Raw genomic sequence first — 21,057 nt, 5'->3', positions numbered from 1 at the left:
AACTCTCCTGGAAAACGGTGAGGCTGTGTGGTAGAAGATTCTGGCAAGAGCACTGAAGGGAGAGCAGAGTGTGGGGACCCCGCAGAGCGCAGAGGACAGTCACGCTCGTGGGGTGTCTAATCCGTGCTGGGGTTCCCCCGCAGCAAGCAAGTGGACGATTGGATGTCATCTAAGGCCTCTTTACACCCACCCCAAGATCCAGAAGCCGACTCCCAAGGGAGAGTCGTGCGGCCACACCTCTGTCTATGGCAACTGGAAAGTACTGGTGCTTGGCTGTATACACTGTGAAGCAAGCCGCTGCCACAGGCTTGGTGATGACATAAAAATGCTCTTTCGTGGGCCGGAGGGAAGGCTCAGCAGTAAAGAGCACTTGTTCTTGTAGAGAAGCAGGTTTGGTCCCAGCACTCACATGGCTGCTCACACTGTATCTAACTCCAGTGCCAGGGAATCTGATGCCCTCTGCTGAACTCCGTCGGCACGGGGTGTGCATGGTGCATGTACATACATGCAAAACATTCAAACAATAAAATAAATACATATTTTTAAAATATACCGTTTCGCTAAGGTGAAAAATGATACTTCTGCTTCAGTTTCCCAAAAGCTGGGACCTTGCTTGGGGATGAGCCACCAAACCTGGCCAGGTAGGTTTGTTTGTTTGTTTTGGGTTTTCAGGACAGGGTTTCTCTGTGTACCAGGCTGGCCTCGAACTCGCGGAGATCTATCTACCTGCCTCTGCCTGGCGTGGCCAGATAGTTTTAAAAATATTTTTTACATGGAAGAAGCTGCAGGTCTCCCTGTAAAAAGGCCCTCAAGTACAACTTACTCAGGTTCTGTCCACAATGGGAGTCAAGGCCGCTCTCTCCTTGAAGCACAAATTTTATGGGGCCACTTATGGGATAACTGGTTTGACACTGATCGCGGCTAAGCATGGAGTGTCGACTGGAGACGGAAGCACACTTTACTAAAGGTTGAGAGCAACTCCGCTCGGGCTCCGAAAAGCAGGGCTGGGGTACTGCGGGTCTCCCCGCCGGGAGCCTCGGGGTCTGTGCAGGGCTTTCACCGGGTGTACCTGGACGGGGCTCCCGGCTGCGCCATTCCTCCCCCACCGCGCAGTGCGGCCGGGCGCGGGAACTGTGGCAACCAACCCCAACCCGGGAGGAACTGAGGGCTGCACGCCGGGCTGAGGCTGTCGACCGCAGCAGGGCCGCGGGGTGGGGCAGAGGCAGCCGGCTGTGAGCCGTGTCCTCAGGCGCCTGGGGGCTCCTTCCCAGTGGGCCGCCTCCGCGCCACCCAGAGACCCGGGCGGCCGCCAGCGCGGGAGCCACCCGCCCCGTCGGGGCTCCGAGGCTCCGCAGGCGCAGCGCGGGGTTCCGGGATTCTGGTCCCGCCCGGGCGCTGCCCACGGCCAGCTCGGCTCGGCGCACGCGGGGCCTTCCCTCCGCGGCTGGGCTCGGCCTGGGCTCGCCGGGGCTCGGCGGGCAGAGGAGGAAGGAGGGAGGGAGCCGCGGGCGGCGGAAGGGGGAGGAGAGGACCCGGCCCAGCCAGTGCGCACGGGCCGGGCGCTCGGAGAGGAGACGGAGCAGCGGCGCCCGGGCCGGCCAGCTCTCCACCGGCCACCGAGTGAGTTCATGCGCCGTGCGCGGGGGCCGTGGGGGCCGCGAGGAGGCGGCAGGCGCGGGGGCTCGGGGCGCAGCTCGAAGGCGCCGGGGACTCCACCGGCTCATGGCGGCCTGCCTGCCGGAGGGCGGGCCGAGCACTGCGGGAGCGATCGCGCCGGGCCGGGCCGGGGCCTTGGCGGGGAGAAGGCCTGCGGGGCAACAGGTAAGGGCCGGAGCCCGGCGCTCGCCCAGGACCCGAGCCACAGACGCCGACCTTTGGTGCGAGAACCTCCCGGTGGGCCGCGTGCGTCCCGGGGCCTGAGTGCGGAGAGGCCCGGGAAGAGCGGTGGCGGCCCCTGGTGCTGCTGCTGTTGCTGCTGCTGTGGCCGCCGCCGCCTCAGCCACTGCTGCTGGGCCCCTTTTGCCCATCCCAGAAGAGAGGTTAAGAGCGTCCATGTGCTGAACGGGAAACAGGAAGGAGTAGACTTGCTCTGTCCTGGCCCCAAAGGGCTAAGATTCCTGTACCGTTATGGGGTGTGCGTGGCCAGCTCTGGGAGCAGCTGGTGAAACTAGCTTTATGGGTGGCAACTTGCTAATTACAGGCTCAGAGGCCCTGGAGCTAGTTTGCTAGGGCAGGTGCGTGACATTCATCGTTGGCATGAGCTTGGGAGTGTTCTGTGCCTCAGACGCGCTCCTGGCATCCGAACCAGATCTCAGATATTTGAGTTGCCAGCCTCAGCAGTCAGGGAGTTGTAAGCATCGTGAGGTCTGGAGTGAGGCGGTCTTCCCGGAGAACTGAATTAGGGAAGGCCTCCTGCAGGCAATTACTTCTGTTTATGTTAGAGCTGGGGAAAGAAGCCACTTCCCATCCCAGAATCGAGGTAACTAGCTTCAAGTTTGTTGACGGCACTTGTGATGGGGCCCTTGAGGGTAAGGATTGGGCTGCAACACTGTTCCTTAGGTCCTGGTCCTGGCCACACAGTACTTATTTTCTAAGATGTGCGCGCGCACGTGCGTGTGCATGTGTGAATTTGTCCTTGTCTCCATTCCTGCCCCATACCTCTTTCACCTCACTGGGCCTCTGGCCGGGTTTTGCCCTGGAGAGAGGGCGCTTTCCCTCCGGCCTCTGGCCATAGGCAGAGTGACCCTATACTGTTCCTTTATCACCCATCCACACTCAGCTGCTGCTTAAACCTGCTGGCTTCTCCGTGTGTCTGGGGGCCACACTCTTATAACGTGTTTGGGTTGGGGGTGGAGTTTGTGAACTTCTCAGACAAGCTCTAGACCACATGAAGCCTGGGGTCGCATGGTTGCCACCTCACACCCCCATCTTTGCCAGAATCTGACCCATATTTTTGGGCTGGTGCAGTAGTATCCTGAAGCAGAGACACACCTTTTGACTTCGCCCATTGTTCTTCACCTGCTAGAGAGAAGTCCATGAGCAGCTGATGCTCCCCGGAAGGAAAGTTTTCAACAAGAAAGAGTACTCCGACCTCCTTCAGACCCCAGAGCCCGTGGGACCCTCTCTTTTTTAATCTCTCTGCAAACAGAGTCACCAGGACTGTCATCCATTGAGTCTGAGCAGTTTTTCTTACAGGCTAGCTACACTTATCCCTTCCATCCTTCTGGGCCTGCAAGCTCCATTGGCACCTGTCTGCCACCCTTTTCATCTGCTGGGGAGAGGCTGTGGGCCAGTTTGAGGAGAGAAGGCTGGAGCTAGGTTGAACCTGCTCCATTTGGGAGTCACACAATGCCTGTGAAATCCCTGCCGCACTGGCCCCTCTCCAGCGTGGTATCTGTGTCTGAGGCAGGTGTGCAGAGTGGGAGACCAGTAGATGAACACATACACCGTATCTCTCTGTGTGTGCAGGTGGCATAATTTTTGTGAGTGGAAAAGCTGCAGGTGTAATCAAGACTCCATCTACCCTTAGGGACGAGGGGGCTGAATGTTGCCTTTTCTCTGCCTGATGTTTATGGATGCTTGTCTTGGTGTGCTGGTGCCAGTGCCACCTGGGGTGCAGCAGGGAGCAGAATGGTTCTGGGGAGGTGTGTAAGAGACTGGCTGGAAACTCCAGCCCCTTCCCCTCCCTGCTGGATCTGGGGCAGCTTCTCTGCTGTTCTGGACAGCAGGGACTCTGATCACAGCGTGCAGCCCCCACTGGCCCGCACCCCCTAGTTACACACCACTCCACACACAGGGTGGAGGAGGTCTGGTGTGTTGTTCTAGTGCTTTCCCTCAGCCGGTTCTGTGATACCCACTTGCCCCACCCCCAGCCCCTAGCTCTTACCTTCTTTGTAGGGATAAGAAAGGCACTAGACATTCCTCTGCTCTCGGAGACCAGGAGAGAGGCTCCACCCACCCTGCAGGCCCTTAGCTAGTCCTCCGTATCCTTAACCCTCTAGAGGTTCTAATGAGAAAACATCCTACTAAATGTGACGGGATAGCCCAAGGCTAGGAATTTAGGTCTCACTGGAGGAGAAGTTAGGCCCTGCGAAACAAGGTAGTCAGATGCCAGGGTCAGGCATTGGTCCCCACTCCTATCTGGCTAAACCACAAGGTGGGGAGGAAGAAATGGAGGTGTACAGACCGCCCCATTAGTCTGGTTTGCTGCTCTTCCCTTGCCTGCTCAGTTTTTTGCCTCTCTTTAGGAAGAATGTGTGCTTGTGTGGGCAGTTACATTTAGTTTTGTTCACTTTGAGAGGCTCCCATCTCTTTTCAACAAATTAAATATTTATTCGGGCTAAGGTGGAGTGGGAAGGAACACTGCCCTCCACGGCAAGGCCTGGAATGCATGGTGGGGTGTGTGGAGCTGAAAACCCTTTATCGTCTATGCTGACCTCTGGTTTCATCCGAAAGAGCAGTGACCAGGAGTGGGGACAGGAGGGTAAAGTCCTCAAGCTGGAATACTGACTGACCCGTGACAGGCAGAGAGGGATTTCGCAAGTGCTTCTGTAGAGGGTGGGGGCGGAGCTGCTGAAAGAGTCAGAGCCCAGCCCAGCTCAGCTGTGGGCTGAGGTGTCCGCCTCCTGAGGCAGCGCCACTTGAAATTCAGAGCCTGGTGCCTCCGCTCACACTGACCCTCCAGCTCCTGCTCTCTCTCCACCTGTCACAGCGCCCAGTCCATAGGTCAGTCTGAATGCTGCCACCTCTTCTCTCTATTCAAGGAGGATGAGAGGTGGGGACTTCCTTGGCTCCCCTACTCCTCGAGTCGTAGACTGTCCCCTGCCTCATCTGGATCCCGGCGTTCAGTGCCAAACTGTTTTTCATCTTTCTGTGGAGGAGAGGAGGGAAATTGAAAGCAGCAGCTCTTTCCTGGCTTGAGGATGTTGACTTGCAGACAGGTTTTTATGTTCTGGATGCGCCTTTGTAAGAAATAGGTTATGAATGCTGGGTGATTGGTCGCACATGCCTTTAATCCTGGCACTTGGGAGGCAGAGGCAGGTGGATCTCTGTGAGTTCGAGGCCAGCCTGGTCTACAAGAGCTAGTTCCAGGACAGGCTCCAAAGCTACAGAGAAACCCTGTCTTGAAGGAAAAAGAAAAAAAAAAAGAAATAGGTTATGGCAGCTGTGGTGGTGAGCTTGTCATTTCAGCACTTGGGCTGCTTGAGCTGCTGAGGCAGTAAGGTCATGAGTTTGAGACCAGCCTGCACTGCATAGGTGCTGTCTCAAAGAATAAAGGAGAAAGAGGAGGAGGAAGAGGGAAAATAGGTCGCTTTGCCAGATGTCTTGTTTGCTGTGCAGACCCTGTCCTCAGCGCTGACACTGTGTGTGCCTCTCACTTCCCTTCTGAACAGTCTTAGTGATCATGCTCTGCCTCACTTAAGAGACTGAATGCCTTGGCATGGAGTGCCAATGCTCACTGTTCTTTGGGGATGGTACCTGTTTCATTTTCTCCTGTAGATCTGCTGGCCAGCTAAGGGTCACTATGTAGCCCTGGCTGTTCCTGTTCTGGACACCGTGGCCCTACCTGCCTCTGCCTCCTGAGTCTGGGATTGAAGGTGTTACACCACGCCCAATCAACCTGGATGACTTCCCTGGCTGTTGACTATTGCTTCTCTGGGTCTTGCTTGTTCTCTCCAGGTTGAGAGCCAAAAGATAAGACTGATAAGAAATTAAGAAATGAGTGGGTTTTTTTTGTTTTTGTTTTTCCCCAGGGGATCAGGCCTTTGTGGTATCAGCATCAGCTAAGGTTGCAACAAACTGTAAATGCTGGAACTTTAAAGCTGCTGATTTCCTATTACAGATAAGGAAACCGAGTCAGTGGAGGAAAGCACTTTGTTCCAGGGCCATGTAGCCAAACCCAGAGTCCCAGGCAGAGTCCCAGTCCCATTCCTTTTTTTTTTCTTCCCTGCGGAGCTCTGACTAGCTTCTCCCTCCCTCACTTAGGATGCTCCAGACATTGTATGACCACTTCTGGTGGGACCGACTATGGCTGCCCGTGAACCTAACCTGGGCTGATCTAGAAGATAGAGATGGACGTGTCTATGCCAAAGCCTCAGACCTCTACATCACACTTCCCCTGGCCCTGGTCTTTCTCGTCGTTCGATACTTCTTTGAGCTGTGAGCATGCCCCACACCTCCGACTGCGGCCAGCCTAGCAGACTTCATGTTGGTCTCTTGAGACTTAGTTCTGGACAGTGGTGCTCTCTGCACCCAGGTCCCTGCTGCCTGCTTGCCCTCCCCCAGGGCACCATTGTCTTCCTGAGGCCTCAGCACCCCCAGCCCTTTCCTTCAATAGCTGGTTGTTCTCACCCTGTGCCCGCCTCCTCTTCGCCTGGTCAATAGTGAACATAGGCAGCTTTGTCGGCTGTGGGCAGCCCAGGAGGCTAGAGGAAAGGGGGTTGCCAGGAAACTTGGGAAACTGAGGCCCAAAATTAAGATGCCTGAACTTGTGGTACTTTGTCCTCCCCGTTTAGGGGTTAGGAGTGCTCCAAGGGAGCCAGACACCTCTCTCTCATGTCCCCTCCCCAGTTATGTGGCTACACCTCTGGCTGCCCTCCTGAATGTTAAGGAGAAAACCCGACTACGGGCTCCTCCCAACGTCACCTTAGAGCATTTCTACCTGACCAGCGGCAAGCAGCCCAAGCAGGTACGAGCTGCAGATGACCCTGGCTGGGAGTTGCTGAGTTTGGGTGGGCCAGGGTTTGAATGCTAGCTCTGGAAGATGAGGACTTGGTGGGTTGTTACCGGGTGAGGTTGGGCAGAGTTGGGACACTGCCGATTTGACGGCTGAATGTCGTGGCCTCACTATGCTTAGGTGGAGGTAGAGCTTTTGTCTCGGCAGAGCGGGCTCTCTAGCCGCCAGATAGAACGCTGGTTCCGCCGCCGCCGCAACCAGGACAGGCCCAGCCTTCTCAAGAAGTTCCGAGAAGCCAGGTGGGGGAAACTGGGTGGCACAGTTCTGTTGTTTCTTGCTGGGAGGAGAGGGCTGTGGTGTGCAGGAGTAAGGGTCCCTTGAGAGGGTGTGTGGGGGCAGTGGAAGCTGCTGATCTTCCCGCCTAGCCAGATGTGCTTCCTCTTGCAGTTGGAGATTCACGTTTTACCTAATTGCCTTTGTTGCTGGCGTGGCTGTCATCATGGATGTGAGTACTGGGATGTGGGACACATCTGTCAAGACGGGGAAAAGCAATAGGATTTGAGATCTTTCTTTAATCTCTTTGCAGAAACCCTGGTTCTATGACTTGAGGAAAGTTTGGGAGGGATACCCCATACAGGTATGAGGACTGGCCTACAGCACACAACACCCATTCATTATTAAGAGTTTCTTCACACAACAGAGTATCTTGAGGGGCTAGAAGGGGCACGAGTTTGGAGGTGAGCCCCTTAGAGCTAGTTGTTCTGGGATCCCTCACCCCTCTTTCCTCTCCCAGAGCATCGTCCCTTCTCAGTATTGGTACTACATGATCGAACTCTCCTTCTACTGGTCCCTGCTCTTCAGCATTGCCTCCGACGTCAAGCGGAAGGTGGGTGAAGAGGCTGTGCAGTTAAGTCCAAGGGCCAGATGAGGCCCTGGAATCAGGACTTCTCAGAGATCTGGACAGAGCTGCTGGGATACCGGGAACAAAAGTTTGGGTTGTGTGTGTGAACAGTGAACATGGAAGAGTCTCTTGAAGCCTGCATCTTTTCTGCAGGATTTTAAGGAACAGATCATTCACCATGTGGCCACCATCATTCTCCTCAGCTTCTCCTGGTTTGCCAACTACGTCCGAGCAGGGACTCTCGTCTTGGCTCTGCATGACTCCTCTGACTACCTGCTGGAGGTTAGGCTTCCTCACAGTAGAGGTCCCACTGCAGGCTCATTTGTTCCTCCAGTCTTCCAGGGGTGGAGAGGGCACTGATATTCCTGGTACTGAGGTGGGAGGGCACAGCCAGTGCTGCTAGCCACACACACATAATTAATGTGTACGGGAGAGTCGGGGGCCCATGATGATAGATGGACTATTTATAGTCTGCCAAGATGTTTAACTACGCGGGCTGGAAGAACACCTGCAATAACCTCTTCATTGTCTTCGCCATCGTTTTCATCTTGACGCGACTGGTCATCATGCCCTTCTGGTGAGCAGGGAGCTGGCTCTTCTTGCCTTTCTCTCTCGTTTCACCCAGCTCCATGTAACCACTCTCTCTTAACTCCTCAGGATCCTACACTGCACACTGGTATACCCCCTGGAGCTCTACCCTGCCTTCTTTGGCTATTACTTCTTCAACGCCATGATGGCAGTGCTGCAGATGCTGCACATCTTCTGGGCCTACTTCATCCTGCGCATGGCCCACAAGTTCATAACTGGAAAGGTGAGGAAGGCTGCCTCCCCTTTGTAGACCTCAGCACTCTCAACCCCAAACCCTCTAATCTAAACTCTGTAGTGCCAGTAACGCTTCTGAAACAGTGTGAGGTTCTGGGGGCTAGCAGGAAATACATAACCCTTTTTGTCCTTTTCACAGCTGGTAGAAGATGAACGCAGTGACCGAGAAGAAACAGAGAGCTCAGAGGGGGAGGAGGCTGCAGCTGGGGCAGGAGCAAAGAGTCAGCTCCTAGCTAATGGCCACCCCATCCTCAATAACAATCATCCTAAGAATGACTGAACCATTGTCCTAGCTGCCTCCCACATTAATACACGAAGCCAAGAAACTAGCCAGCCTTCCCTGTAGGGACACCTGAGCTCCGGGGACAAAGGGCGTAAGGAGAGGAGTCTGTCACCTAACTGTAACCAGCCTATCTCAGGGAGAGAAGGTTGGTCATATCCTCTGCTAGAGAGGGGAATGGTCTGACTTCCCTCTCTGTTTTCCAGGCTACCCTTTCTCATGCTTTCTGAAAACCTTTCTCCACTCTGAGGGTTGGAGTTAAAACTCACATTCCTTATTCTGAAGAATTTGGAGCTATTTGCCTTTGACTCCCTGACTTTAAGCCAGGGTTGTGCCTTACTGTCCCATCTCTGGGCCTCATTCTGCCAAAGCTGGACCAAGGTTCCACCTTTCTAAGCACCCTAGCTCAAGCCAAAAATGAAAGCTGAGCTACTTTTAACTTTTTCTCCTTTATAACAAGTTAACTAAGTGAAGGAGGGTATACATGCCCCTCACCCTACCCCAGGGACCACAGTTCCAGGATGTCACTGCCTCCTTTCCCCTCCCTCCAGCTAAGACAAGCTGGCGTGGAGTAGAACGGCAACTAGTTCTCTTATTTATTGAACATTTGGAGTTTCAGTTATAAAGCCAGAACTACAGCTAGGACCTGGCATTATGGCGAGGGACCATTTCAGACCAAAATGTACTGTTAATGGTTTTTTTTAATTAAAGTATATTAAAGGTTAAATAAAACATGACAGTGTGTCAGACTATTAAGAACTGAGAAAGGGGATAGTTTTCTTAGGCCTTCTTTGTGGTTATGTAACTTTTTTTTTTTTTCTAAAAATTACACAAGTAAAATGGAGGTGTAAGACAGCTGCCCACTGGGAAAATGACCTCTCCCTGGGAGATTACGATGGGGACTGAGGAGAGAAGATACACAATCTTCATCACGAAACCACACAGGATAGGGACGGCAGACATACAGCCCATGAGAATCGTGAACACGGAAACATCTGAGAAGGACCTCAGGCTGAGGCTAGAGTGGCCATGTCTACCCACCCTAGTGCCTGCTAGCACCACACTGGGAGAGTCCTGATCCAGAATCCCCATTTCTATCTACTAGGAACTGGAGAGTAGCTAGACCAGAGACCTGGGGTCAGAGTTCAACAGCCAGGAAGACCCTGTCCAAGGGTCTCCCTTTACAGGAGACGCCCTCTGCATTCAATGGCTCCGCAGCAGCACAGCAGCTCCTTGCCTTCCACGCTGCCCACTTCGTAGTTGTAGTCCCAAGTAAGTTCTGTTCCAGCACGGATTCTCCTGAAGAGGGAAAAGGATGGGGATGTGGTAGCATAGGCACTTGGAAGTAGAGTTTAGAAGATAAAGGTGAAGCCTGGCCACAAAGGAAGGTCCCCCCACCCAGAATCTCCATGGAATTTACACCTTCCTCGTTATCCCTCTTACTTGCTGGCAAAAAAGGCCACCCAAGGGAAGCGAAGATCATGAGTATCCACGAAGACATTCTGGACAAACAAGTTGGGGCTGCAACTGTGCTGTAGTACAAAGATGACAGTCACTTGACCAAGGAAACGTCTGGCTTTGTGAGAATTACAAGAAAGTGATATCTCTACCCCCACTGCACATCAGTGGTGTTTTGAAAGAAAGCTACCTTATTCTTTGAAATCAACTTATAAGCAAAAGTGGGTTTGTATAATATCTTTAAAGAATTTGAGAGCAATGGCATACACAACCCTGCACTTAGAAGTGGTCAAGAGTCTTACATTGAGGTAGCGGCCTAGGTTGCCTTCAAGCTTGGCGTCAATGATGTAGCAAGATTCTTCACCATCGTAGAACTGGCGTGTGTTCTTACGAACTGGTGCGCTCTCCCCCTTGTCCACAGAAGCCATGTTGGTTGATTTAATAGCAATCCCATGGGTTGATTTAAGAGCAAAACCTCGGGTTGATTTTACTGCCACCTGGCGCTTTGCTGGACCTGAAAAGCAAAAAAAAAAAAAAAAAAAGGGTGTGTGAGACCTATACCAACTCATGATCAGATCTCCTATCTTTTATTTAACCCAGCCTGCTCAGTTCAGGAATAGCAATATGCTAGGCTAGATCTCAGGCTAAGACCCTAAATCACTAGTCAGGTGTGAGTGGTGCACGCCTTCAATCCCGGCACTCAGGAGGCAGAGACAGGCGGATCTCTGTGAGTTCGAGGCCAGCCTGGTCTACAGAGCTAGTTCCAGGACAGGTTCCATAGCTGAGAAACCCTGTCTGGAAAAACCAAACAACAACAAATGTTCCCGACTTTCCTGCTTCTTCCTACTACTCCCCAAACATTTTCAGGCTACCGGACGAGGTCTTCTTGTCCTCAAAGTCATCGCCTTCAGAGCCAGAAGAAATGGTCTGGATGTCATCACTGTCAGCGGCTGTGGCTGAAGTCTGGCCAGCAGTGGGCTTTCGGCTGGTTGCACTTTCCCCCTCGCTTTCTGTGCTGCTGGACAGTGTCAGGATGTCCTGGGGAGACAATGGTGGAGAGGGAAGAAAGGCTGCTGCAAGTTCTTGCTTTTACCTAGGATTTGGCAAAATGGGCTATGGCAACTGCAAGATGATGATGGTCAGATGTTGAGAACAAGGTAGAAAAGTCAAGACCAAAGAAATAAGAAGAGACTTAACTGATAGTTATTCTAGTGAATGATTTGAGGTGAGGCTACTACATGTTCCTTTACTTGGACTAAATAAAAGAGAAGGCACTCACATCATGGTTTGACTGAGTAGAAGCCACAAGTCGCCGGCTTTGGGGCACAGAATTTTTACTAGATGGTCGGCGAAGCCCTTCAGACTTCATAGGAAGATTGTGTCCATAATTCTGAGAGCTTTCAGTAACTCTGATAGGAAGGGCAAAGAATGAGAGGGGTCAAGTTACTGGCTGTTTCTCTTGTAAGTGTGAAAGGAGAAGGCAGACTCAGCACAGTCCAAAAGCAAGCACTTACACTGACGTCTTGTTTCGGTCATCTGGGTCCTGGGAAGGAACAAGGGAAGGGTTAAATGCTTTCATGGTCCAAGGTAACAAAAGATTTCCAAAGACAACATTAGCATAAGGCAGTAAAGAGGCACACTAAAGAAGGGTGCTGTGGGGAAAGCACTCTGTAACCTAACAGCAATAATCATTCTCATCAGTATACTCCCCTGGCAAGGTCCTTTAATCTTTCCCAGTAACGTAACACAGGGAACAGTATTGCGAGCACAGTGTTCCATGGACCCAACAGTTTTACTACCTGTAACGGGGAATGTTTCAATATCAAAGATATACTTGTAAAAGCAAATTTCAAGCCAACCTGGACTGTAGTGCAATCCTATCTAAAAACAAAATGAAACAAACCCTAATATTTCAGTTATTTATTGCTTTGGGTTTGAGATGGAGTCTTGACCGAGGTGGCCCCCCCCCCGCCTCAATCTCCATTTGTACCAAGGTTAAAAGGCACTGCTCTTAACATAGACACATGTTCCCTGACTCTTGCCATGCGACACCTTACACTGTCCTAGGAGTCCTCCAGCTAGGATGGCCATCACCAGACATAGCTTTAAAACTTCAGAACTATGCATTAAAAAGCACAAGTTTTCCTGGTGGGGAGGGGTGGCTGCTCTCAAGAGTGTTCAGCCAGCTGGGTAGTGGTGGTGCACATCTATAATCCCAGCACACGGGAGGCAGAGGTAAGCAGATAGAGGCCAGCCTGGTCTACAAGAGCTTGTTTCAGGATAGTTATGACTGTTATACAGAGAAACCCTGTCCCGAAAAAAAGAACAAAAAAAGCATGTTCAGTCCTTTCTTACCTCTTTCTTAGTCTGCTTAGTGTCTCCTTCATCCTTGAAGCTCAATACTGAGGTAGAGGCCTTCTCAGCCTCTCCCCGGCCTCCTCCACCTTCACTAGTCTTGAAGGAGGAACGGCTGTCAGAGTCGGCAAATCCACCTTCACTGACACTATTGCAGCTCAGCCACGAGGCCACCTTGTTCTTGGGAGTCTCCTCAGATGAAGGTGGTTTGCAGCCCCCTACAGATACTGAGGGAGGTATAGGAGCATGTGGAGGTCCAAGGTCTGGGGCGCGGGAATCCTTGGAAGCCATCTCAGACAGCCCATTCTCCTTCTGACCCCGGGTCTGTCTTCGGGTAGCATAGCTACGCCACACTGAACTGGTGCTGAAGTCCTCATCCTTACAGAAGTTATCATCAGAGCTGTCGTCATTGGATTCCTCAGGGTCCTCGGAACCACTGTTGCCATCTTCCTGGTCCTTCATGTCCACCCCACTGCTGTCAGAGGAATTGCCGACATCACTCTCATATCCTTCCTTAAAGTTCTCCACACTTTCAATGTGGTCCAGATTTGCAAAGTACTCATCACCCATCTCCAGGCCTTCTTTGTCTGCAAAGTCATCTGTCAGGATTTTGCCTGAGAATGAAGAGAATTGAAAGGTTTTTATCAGTGACCCTACCCAGAGGGCAAACCCTGTACTATGTGCTCACTCTGGAGGCCACCCTTGTCTTCACCATGAAAGCAAGGTCACTACAACCTGTCACATTGGCCTTTGACCTTCTATGTTAAAATATCTCTAGGAGAAAACGATACAATGGGATCTAAATGAGGTCTCTCACTGAAGAGACAACAACAGCCAAAATCTGATTCCCTTTCACCGCTTTTTTCTGTTTGTTTGTTTGTACTTCGAAACAAGGTTTCTCTGTAGCTTTTGGAGCCTGTCCTGGAACTAGCTTTTCTAGATCAGGTTGGCCTCGAACTCACAGAGGCCTGTCTCTGCTTCCCAAGTGCTGGGACTAAAGGTGTGCGCCACCACTGCCCTTTCCCTGTTTTCATGAAGCACCTTTAACTCTTTCTGGTCTGCCTACATAGGTACATCACCTAGCATGTCTTTACAGGAGAAGCTCCTGTCTCCTCTTACTCTCAGTTAAACGCCAGACTGTCCAGTCCCTCTTCTAAGTGCTAGGACTGAATTCAGTGTCTCCTGCAAACTAAGCACATGCTGTTCTTCAGAGCTCAGTTTCACTGCTCAAACACTATGCTTTTTGTTTGTTTGGTGGGTTTTTGTTTTTTTGAGACAGGGTTTCTCTGTGTAGCCCTGGCGGTTCTGGAACTAGCTCTGTAGACCAGGTTGGCCTTGAACACATGGCTCTGTCTCCCAAGTGCCCGGATTATAGGTGTATGCCACCAATGCCCATCAAACACTATTTTTCTAAGGCAGAGTCTGTGTATGTACTCCAGGCTACCTCCAACTCCTAAATTTTCTGCCTTCACCTTCTGAGTACCTAGATTATAGGCACATGCTACCAAGCCCAGTAGCACTTTGCTATGTTCAATTTTGCTCTGAACTATCATGTCCCAAAGCCCATGGAGCAATAACCTCTTCTTTCATTACTAACCTGCATAGATACAGACAAAAGAGCCTTTGGCAATGTCATCCAAGCAGCGGATACCCCAGCCCTTGTTCTGTGTCTTAAATAGCTGTAGTCGAACCTGTAGTCCATGCTGCACCAACCGATTTGTGCACATGTTTGGATCACATTTGCAGCGTTTGTTACACTCATAAACCCTAGGAAGGTAGAATAAAATCAATGACAGTCACTAAAGTACTAAAAGCCGTAAAACCTGTCATGAGTAAAGATTATGAAGTAGGGAATGACCTAAGTGACTAGATTTAGAGAATGAGCCACTCATGTTCTTGGACTCATTTGCAAATAAGACCAGGGACATAATTCAGAAGGGAAAGTGATTCACAGACATGTTCAAAATAGTATAGTGCACAATATGACTGTCAGAATGCCCATAGTATAGTGCACAATGTGACCGTCAGAATGCCCATAGTATAGTGCACAATGTGACTATCTGAATGCCCACTCCTTGGAGAAAAGATAAGCAAACAATGAGGTGAGTCAGACTGCAGCTATAAATTTATAGATTATTTCTTTTTTTTTTTTTTTTTTTTTGGTTTTTCGAGACAGGGTTTCTCTGTAGCTTTGGAGCCTGTCCTGGAACTCCCTTTGTAGACCAGGCAGAGATCCACCTGCCTCTGCCTCCCAAGTGCTGGGATTACAGGCGTGCGCCACCACCGCCCGGCTTAGATTATTTCAACTAATAGAAGTAGAGGAGCTGGTGAGCTTGCTCAGTGGGTAGAAGCACCCATTGCCAAGTCTGATGACCTGAATTCAATCCCTGGATCCTACATGGTGTAGACACACACACACACACACAGAGAGAGAGAGAGAGAGAGAGAGAGAGAGAGAGAGAGAGAGAGAGAAACTCCTGCAAGTTGTCCTCTGATCTCTACATACCTCTTCCCACTCATAAATGTAACAAAAAACTGACATCTAGAAATAGTTACAGAAGATAAGCAGAAGCCAACATCACATATACTAAAAGAAAATAGAAAAACTGTAATTTCTGTTTGTTTTTATTTATTTATTATATATACAATATTCTGTCTGTGTGTATGCCTGCAGGCCAGAAGAAGGCACCAGACCTCATTCCAGATGGTTGTGAGCCACCATGTGGTTGCCGGGGATTGAACTCAGGACCTTTGGAAGAGCAGGCAATGCTCTCAACCACCGAGCCATCTCTCCAGCCCCCAAAACTGTAATTTCTGTACAATGCTTTTTTTTCATTCAGTTTTTAAAAATATTTATTTATTTATTATGTATACAACATTCCTTCCATGCCTGCCTGCATGCCAGAAGAGGGCACCAGATCTCATTATAGATGGTTGTGAGCCACCATGTGGTTGCTGGGAATTGAACTCAGGACCTTTGGAAGAGCAGGCAATGCTCTTAACTTCTGAGCCATCTCTCCAGCCCTGTACAATGCTTTTTTTTTTATTATTATTTATTATGTATACAATATTCTTTCTCTGTGTATGCTTGCAGGCCAGAAGAGGGCACCAGACCTCATTACAGATGGTTGTGAGCCACCATGTGGTTGCTGGGAATTGAACTCAGGACCTTTGGAAGAGCAGGCAATGCTCTTAACCGCCGTGTACAATGCTTTTTTAAGGTCACTATGTAGACCAGGCTGGCCTCAAACCTATGTACTACCATGCCAAGCTGTCAGTAAACAACATATTAAACCAGAGTTGTGTCAAATACTTTGAGTACAACAATAAGAAAGGTCATAGCAATTCTGACCTCACATTTCCAGTTCAACAACTGAAGAAAAGAGTATCATGGGAGGCACAGGTAGGTCGATCTCTCTGAGTTCAATGCCAGCCTGGTCTACACATTGAGGTCGAGGACAAGAGATCTGGTCTCAAAAATCTAAATCAAAACAAAAACAAAAAGTATAACTAGTAAGGCTGGGGAGATGGCTCAGCTGGTATATGGTGCTTACTGTAAATGCAAGCACGAGAATCTGAGTTCAGAATCAGCAATGCTATAAAAGCTGGGTGTGGTGATGTAGGCCTGTAATCCCAGTGACGGCAGAGACAGGAGGACTCCTGGGGCCTAGACAAACTGGTGAGCTTCAGGGTCAGTGGGGGGAAAGGAGGAAGAAGAGGAGAAGAAAAAAAAAAAGCTGGGCAATGGTGGTGCACACCTCTAATCCCAGAACTCTATGAGTTTGAAGCCAGTCTACAGAAAGTTCTAGGACAGCCAGGGCTACACAGTGAAACCCTGTCTGGGGAAAGGGCGTAGAGAGTGAAGACACAAGATGAACTCTGGCCTCCATGAACATGCAGCACTCCCATGACTCACTGCATAAACCAGTGGTGGTGGTATAGCTAATAGCAATAATTATTGTGGCTGATGTAAAGTAAGCTTGTGTGTCCACGTCTAGTCCTACTGTAAACATATGGTGGGCCCATACGATAAATCCTAGAAACCCAATAGACAATATAGCTCAGACTATCCCTATATAACCGAGCTTTGCAATCCTAGCACTTGGAAGGTGGATGTAGGAGTTTCAGAAATTTAAGGTCATCCCTGGCAATACAGAGTTCAAAGCCAGCTTGGGCTACCTGAGACCCTGTCTCAAAATATCAAAACAAGGGGCTAGAGAGACTGGTCAGCAGTTAAGAGCACTTGCTGCTCTTGCAGGAGACCTGCATTCAGTTTCCAGTACCCACATGGTGGCTTACAACCATCTGTAAGCCCAGTTCTAGGGGACCCAACAGGCACATACAGAGAGCACATGCCTGAATGTATGTAAACACACACACACAGAGCAAATGTAAATCTAAAACAATTAACAATAAAAAATAAAGGCGTATTTTTCCCCCCAACTTTACAAAGGACTGTTGAGACTGTGGATGTAGCTCAGTGGAAGTGCTCTTGCCTAATATTAAAAGATCTGGGCTTGACTCCCAGTATCACAAAAATAAAAGTTAAAATTTTATGTTTTTAAAACATGAGTGGGGTTACTGTTAATACACAGAGAGGAAAATGAACACACAGACCTATAGTCCAAGCAATTTCCAGAAACTGAATATCATAGATCAGCACCTTCCCAGGAACAAAGTTTTACCCTATGCGTCCTTAAAAGCCTGCTGGTCGTAGTGGAGCATTCCAGCACTCCTAAAGTGAAGCAGGAATGTGTACCTGGGGCTGCCCTTGTCTACACAGCGCGCTCCAGCCCATGCCTAAGAGTCTATTGGGAATTAGGGAGCTATTTGTGTAAGTATCTTTGTTCCTGGCCCGCAGTTAGATCTATAGAACATGTTCCTGATCAATGGTAAATACGCAAGGGTTCAGCACACTGGGCAGGGGGTCTTCCACTATGTAAGAAAGCAAGCAGGGAGAACCACAGAGAACAAGCCAGCCGGCAATGTTCCTCCGTGGTCTCTCCTTAAGTTCCTGCTCCAAATTCCTGCCTCGAGTTCCTGTACTGACTTCCTTTCATGATGGACTGTAATCTGTAAAATGAAATAAAGCTTTCCCTCACAAAAAAAAAAAAAAAAAGAAAAAAAAAGAAGAAAATGAAAAAGTGTCTTTGTTACCAGCACAGGAAACTTCAGAGTAACTACACTAAGTATCATCAGCTACTCATTCTTCAAATGTCTTTCAGTGGCTACTCTGTAGCACTGTGCTAGGCAGTGTCTGGTGATACAATGTGTGTGGAAGACCAACAGGGCTCTAGTACCCAGGGAGGAAAAAAAAAAAACCCAAAACTGAGCCTACAAAGTTGTTAGAAATACTTATAGAAAGCATAAATGTGGTGCTGCAAATGCAAGGGAATGAAAACGTCCTGTGTGCCCGCTGTGTGGCAAAGGCCTGTAATTCCAACACTTAAAGTGGAGGCAGGAGGGCCAGGAGTTCAGGGTCATCCTTGGGTATATAATCAGTTGGAAGCCGGCCTGGACTGTGAGGCCATGTCCAACAAACAAAACAAACCAATCAAACCCCCAGGGGGAAAAGGCCTACTTTCCAAGTGTCCAGGGACAGGCTGAAGACAGGCAGCCAAACAAAAGCAGCGCAAGGTGCCAAGAGCACATCTCCTGCACCACAACCTCAGAGGTAGGCCGCAATACAGAGAAATGACTCTGGGAAGTAACGGATATAAACACCCGTCACATAACTTTATAGGGAAAGAAACAGAAAGGGGCTAGAGTAAAGAACAGAATGAAATCCATGTGTGCAGTGGGCAATTGATAGTTTTAAGTAGCTGAGTGCCATATATTCGTGCTTATTCAGAAATATTTTTACCAGGTATGGTGATGCAGGCTCATAATCCTAGCACTTGGTAGGCCAAGCCAGGTAGATGGCAAGTTTCAATGGCAGCCTGGGCTACAGAGAGAGACCTGCCTCAAAAAAGAACCAAAGAGTCTGTTTCTTGTAGGATTGGGTATGTATTTAAGTGGTTGTCTTAGTTATTGTTCTACTATTGTGAAGAGACACCAAGACCAACTCAACGTATAAAAGAAAGCATCTGCTGGGTGGTGGTGGCCCATACCTTTGATCCCAGGACTCAGGAGGCAGAGATAGACAGATTTCTGTGCGTTTGAGGCTAGCCTGGTCTACAGAGGGAGTCCTAGGATAGCTTCCAAAGCTACACAGAGAAACCATATCTCAAAAAACAAAAAAAGAAAGCATTTAGTTGGGGACTTGTGTTTTATATGGTGAGTCCATGACCCTCATCGTGGGACACGGCACTGGAGTAGTAGTTGAGAGCGTAAATCTGACCCACAAGTATGAGGCAGACAGAGCTCTAACTGGAATGGTGTGGGTTTCTAAAACCTCAATGCTCACCTCTAGTGACACACCACTTCTAAGAAGGCCACACCTCTTAATCCTTACCAAATAGTTCAACCAAGCATTCAAACTTAAGAATCTGTGGGAATCATTCTCATTTAACCCACTGCAGTGACAAACTAAACATTCCCAAAATGTATTTTGATATTTTAAAATTTCTACATTTTTTGAGATAAGGTCTTATGTAGAGCAGGCTGGCTAGCTTTAAACTCACCATGTAGCTAAGGATAACCTTGCCTCCTCCCCCAAACAGGATTTTGGAGCCTGGACAGCTTTGGAGCCTGTCCAGGAACTCGCTATGTAGACCAGGCTGGCCTCAAACCCAGAGATCTGCCTGCCTCTGCCTTCCAAGTGCTGGGATTAAAGGTGTGCACAACCAATGCCTGGTGTAACTTTTCATTTTAAGTTAACAAAGACCTATAATTTGTTTTTCCTACTCTCTTTGAATACATTTCACTTGTTAGAGTAAGTCATAAGCAGAACATTTACACAGCTATGAAATTAATGGTTCTTTTAAAAAGTTAATCTTATATGTATGTTTTGCTTGCATGCATGTCTGCATATCACGTGTGTGCCTGATGTCCTTGGAGATTAGAAAAGGGTATCAGATCCCCTGGAACTGGAGTGACCATGTAGGTACTGGGAGTCAAATCCAAGTATTTACAAGAACAAGTGTTCTTAATGTTGAACATCTTGCTAGTGTTAGTTCTTTTTTTCCATACAAGGTCTTGGGGCATAGTCCAACCCAGCCTAGAAATCAAGCAATCCTATCACATCCTTTTAAGTTTTCTATATAAGAAAATTATTAGAGGGCTGGAGAGATGGCTCAGAGGTTAAGAGCTTCGCCTGCTCTACCAAAGGTCCTGAGTTCAAATCCCAGCAACTACATTGTGGCTCACAACCACCTGTAATGGGGTCTGGTGCCCTCTTCTGGCCTGCAGGCATAGACACAGACAGAATATTGTATACATAATAAATAAATATTTAAAAAAAAGAAAATTATTAGAAACTATCTAATTCTGTTTTTTTTTTTTTTGAGATGGATTTTGGACTGATGGGTCTGAAACTATCTTCCTGTTTCAGCCTCCCAAAGGCAATGGTTCGCATCATTCTGGAGTCCTAGCATGTATTACCACCCTCAGAATAATCTTCAGGTTTCCAATGGTTCTTACAAATAGAAAAACCAGAACCTACTCCTCTATCTGAGGCAATCTATCATCAATCCAACCACTTACCCTGTGGGCAGACATTCTTCTAATCTTTTGTATTGGTAGCCAGAATTAGGGTTGATCTGACCCCCTGGGGTGCACGCTGTGGCTTGGATAGTTAGCTGATGGCAGGCACATTTGGATCTGTAAAGAGAAAAGCGTGTCAACAGAGCCATGACTATGAGATATATGAAGGACGGCAGCTGGACACGGCGATGCACATCTGTAATCCACCATTTGAGACATGGGGTAGGAGGGTCAGGAGATAATTATCCTCAGCTACATGAGTTCTGGGCCAGCCTGAGCTACATGAGACTGTCTTAAAGCAAAACTGAGTCCAGAGTCCATAACTTAAAATCTCCTAGAAGCAGCCACTTGTCTCATGCCAGGCTCTGCGATGCCCAAGGTGCCCATGTGTGACAAGGAGGTGTACTTGCTGAGTGAGTGACCTTGCTGGCAAGGATTGCCTGAAATGTGAGACACGAAGAAAGGCTCTAACGTCCACAGGTCACGCTAAGCATGAAGAAGCCAGGAGAAGCTAAAAGCCACTTTTAAGCAGACCTTGGTTATGGAAACCCTCTGACCAGGGACATTCGAGGTCTCACCCTCAGTCACTAGGGACTCCCAGAAGTCCTTCATGCTCTGAGTAAAAACCAAACAACAACCAAGGATGGGGATAAGGTAAAAGGTACTGCAATTTCAGTTTGTGTTTAGAAAAAGAGGAAGATACAGAAAGTGTAGATACAGAGAATCAAAGGACTGAACAAAGAGACCAAAGTTTAAGAAAAGGAGAGACAAAAGCAGAGCAAGTAGGGACAGGAACAGAGAAAGAAACAAACATTCCCAGGGTTACAGGAGGCCGCATCAGACTTCGGCCTCCTTACCTCAATACTTTCTTCTCTGTTATTTATAAAAAGACCTCACTATGTAGCCCAACCTTCAGAGTTG

General features: G+C 49.1%; 2 protein-coding genes across 8 annotated transcripts in view; one reads left to right on the top strand and one right to left on the bottom strand.

Annotated features, from left to right (window-relative positions):
- Positions 1–1,346: 1,346 nt before the first annotated feature.
- Positions 1,347–9,446, top strand: Cers2 (ceramide synthase 2). Of its 3 annotated transcripts, none has more exons than XM_075978174.1 (11): positions 1,347–1,620; positions 5,986–6,159; positions 6,571–6,688; positions 6,857–6,975; positions 7,124–7,181; positions 7,263–7,313; positions 7,470–7,562; positions 7,731–7,859; positions 8,048–8,154; positions 8,235–8,388; positions 8,539–9,446. In XM_075978174.1, exons 2-11 carry the CDS (start codon positions 5,987–5,989, stop codon positions 8,677–8,679), a joined length of 1,143 nt encoding a protein of 380 aa, XP_075834289.1. In that variant the 5' UTR covers positions 1,347–1,620; position 5,986; the 3' UTR covers positions 8,680–9,446. The 3 variants fall into 3 exon arrangements, with proteins under 3 accessions (XP_075834289.1, XP_075834290.1, XP_075834288.1); XM_075978175.1 differs by lacking the exon at positions 1,347–1,620 and adding an exon at positions 1,705–1,821; XM_075978173.1 differs by lacking the exon at positions 1,347–1,620 and adding an exon at positions 4,642–4,725.
- The window catches only part of Setdb1 (SET domain bifurcated histone lysine methyltransferase 1), a 35,469-nt gene continuing 23,774 nt past the window's right edge, over positions 9,363–21,057 (bottom strand). For all 5 annotated transcript variants that reach the window (XM_075978169.1, XM_075978171.1, XM_075978172.1 and 2 more), the window contains 9 exons: positions 20,137–20,253; positions 14,090–14,259; positions 12,493–13,106; positions 11,652–11,680; positions 11,417–11,546; positions 11,010–11,175; positions 10,440–10,651; positions 10,123–10,211; positions 9,363–9,978 (listed from right to left, as the gene is read on the bottom strand). In XM_075978169.1, coding sequence (XP_075834284.1) covers positions 9,861–9,978; positions 10,123–10,211; positions 10,440–10,651; positions 11,010–11,175; positions 11,417–11,546; positions 11,652–11,680; positions 12,493–13,106; positions 14,090–14,259; positions 20,137–20,253 — 1,645 coding nt within the window. In that variant the 3' untranslated portion in view covers positions 9,363–9,860. The remainder of the gene's footprint in view (positions 9,979–10,122; positions 10,212–10,439; positions 10,652–11,009; positions 11,176–11,416; positions 11,547–11,651; positions 11,681–12,492; positions 13,107–14,089; positions 14,260–20,136; positions 20,254–21,057) is intronic.

The sequence above is a fragment of the Microtus pennsylvanicus genome, chromosome 7 (assembly GCF_037038515.1).
Source record: "Microtus pennsylvanicus isolate mMicPen1 chromosome 7, mMicPen1.hap1, whole genome shotgun sequence".
Taxonomy (NCBI): Eukaryota; Metazoa; Chordata; class Mammalia; order Rodentia; family Cricetidae; genus Microtus; species Microtus pennsylvanicus.
This window is presented reverse-complemented; position numbering and strand designations above follow the sequence as displayed.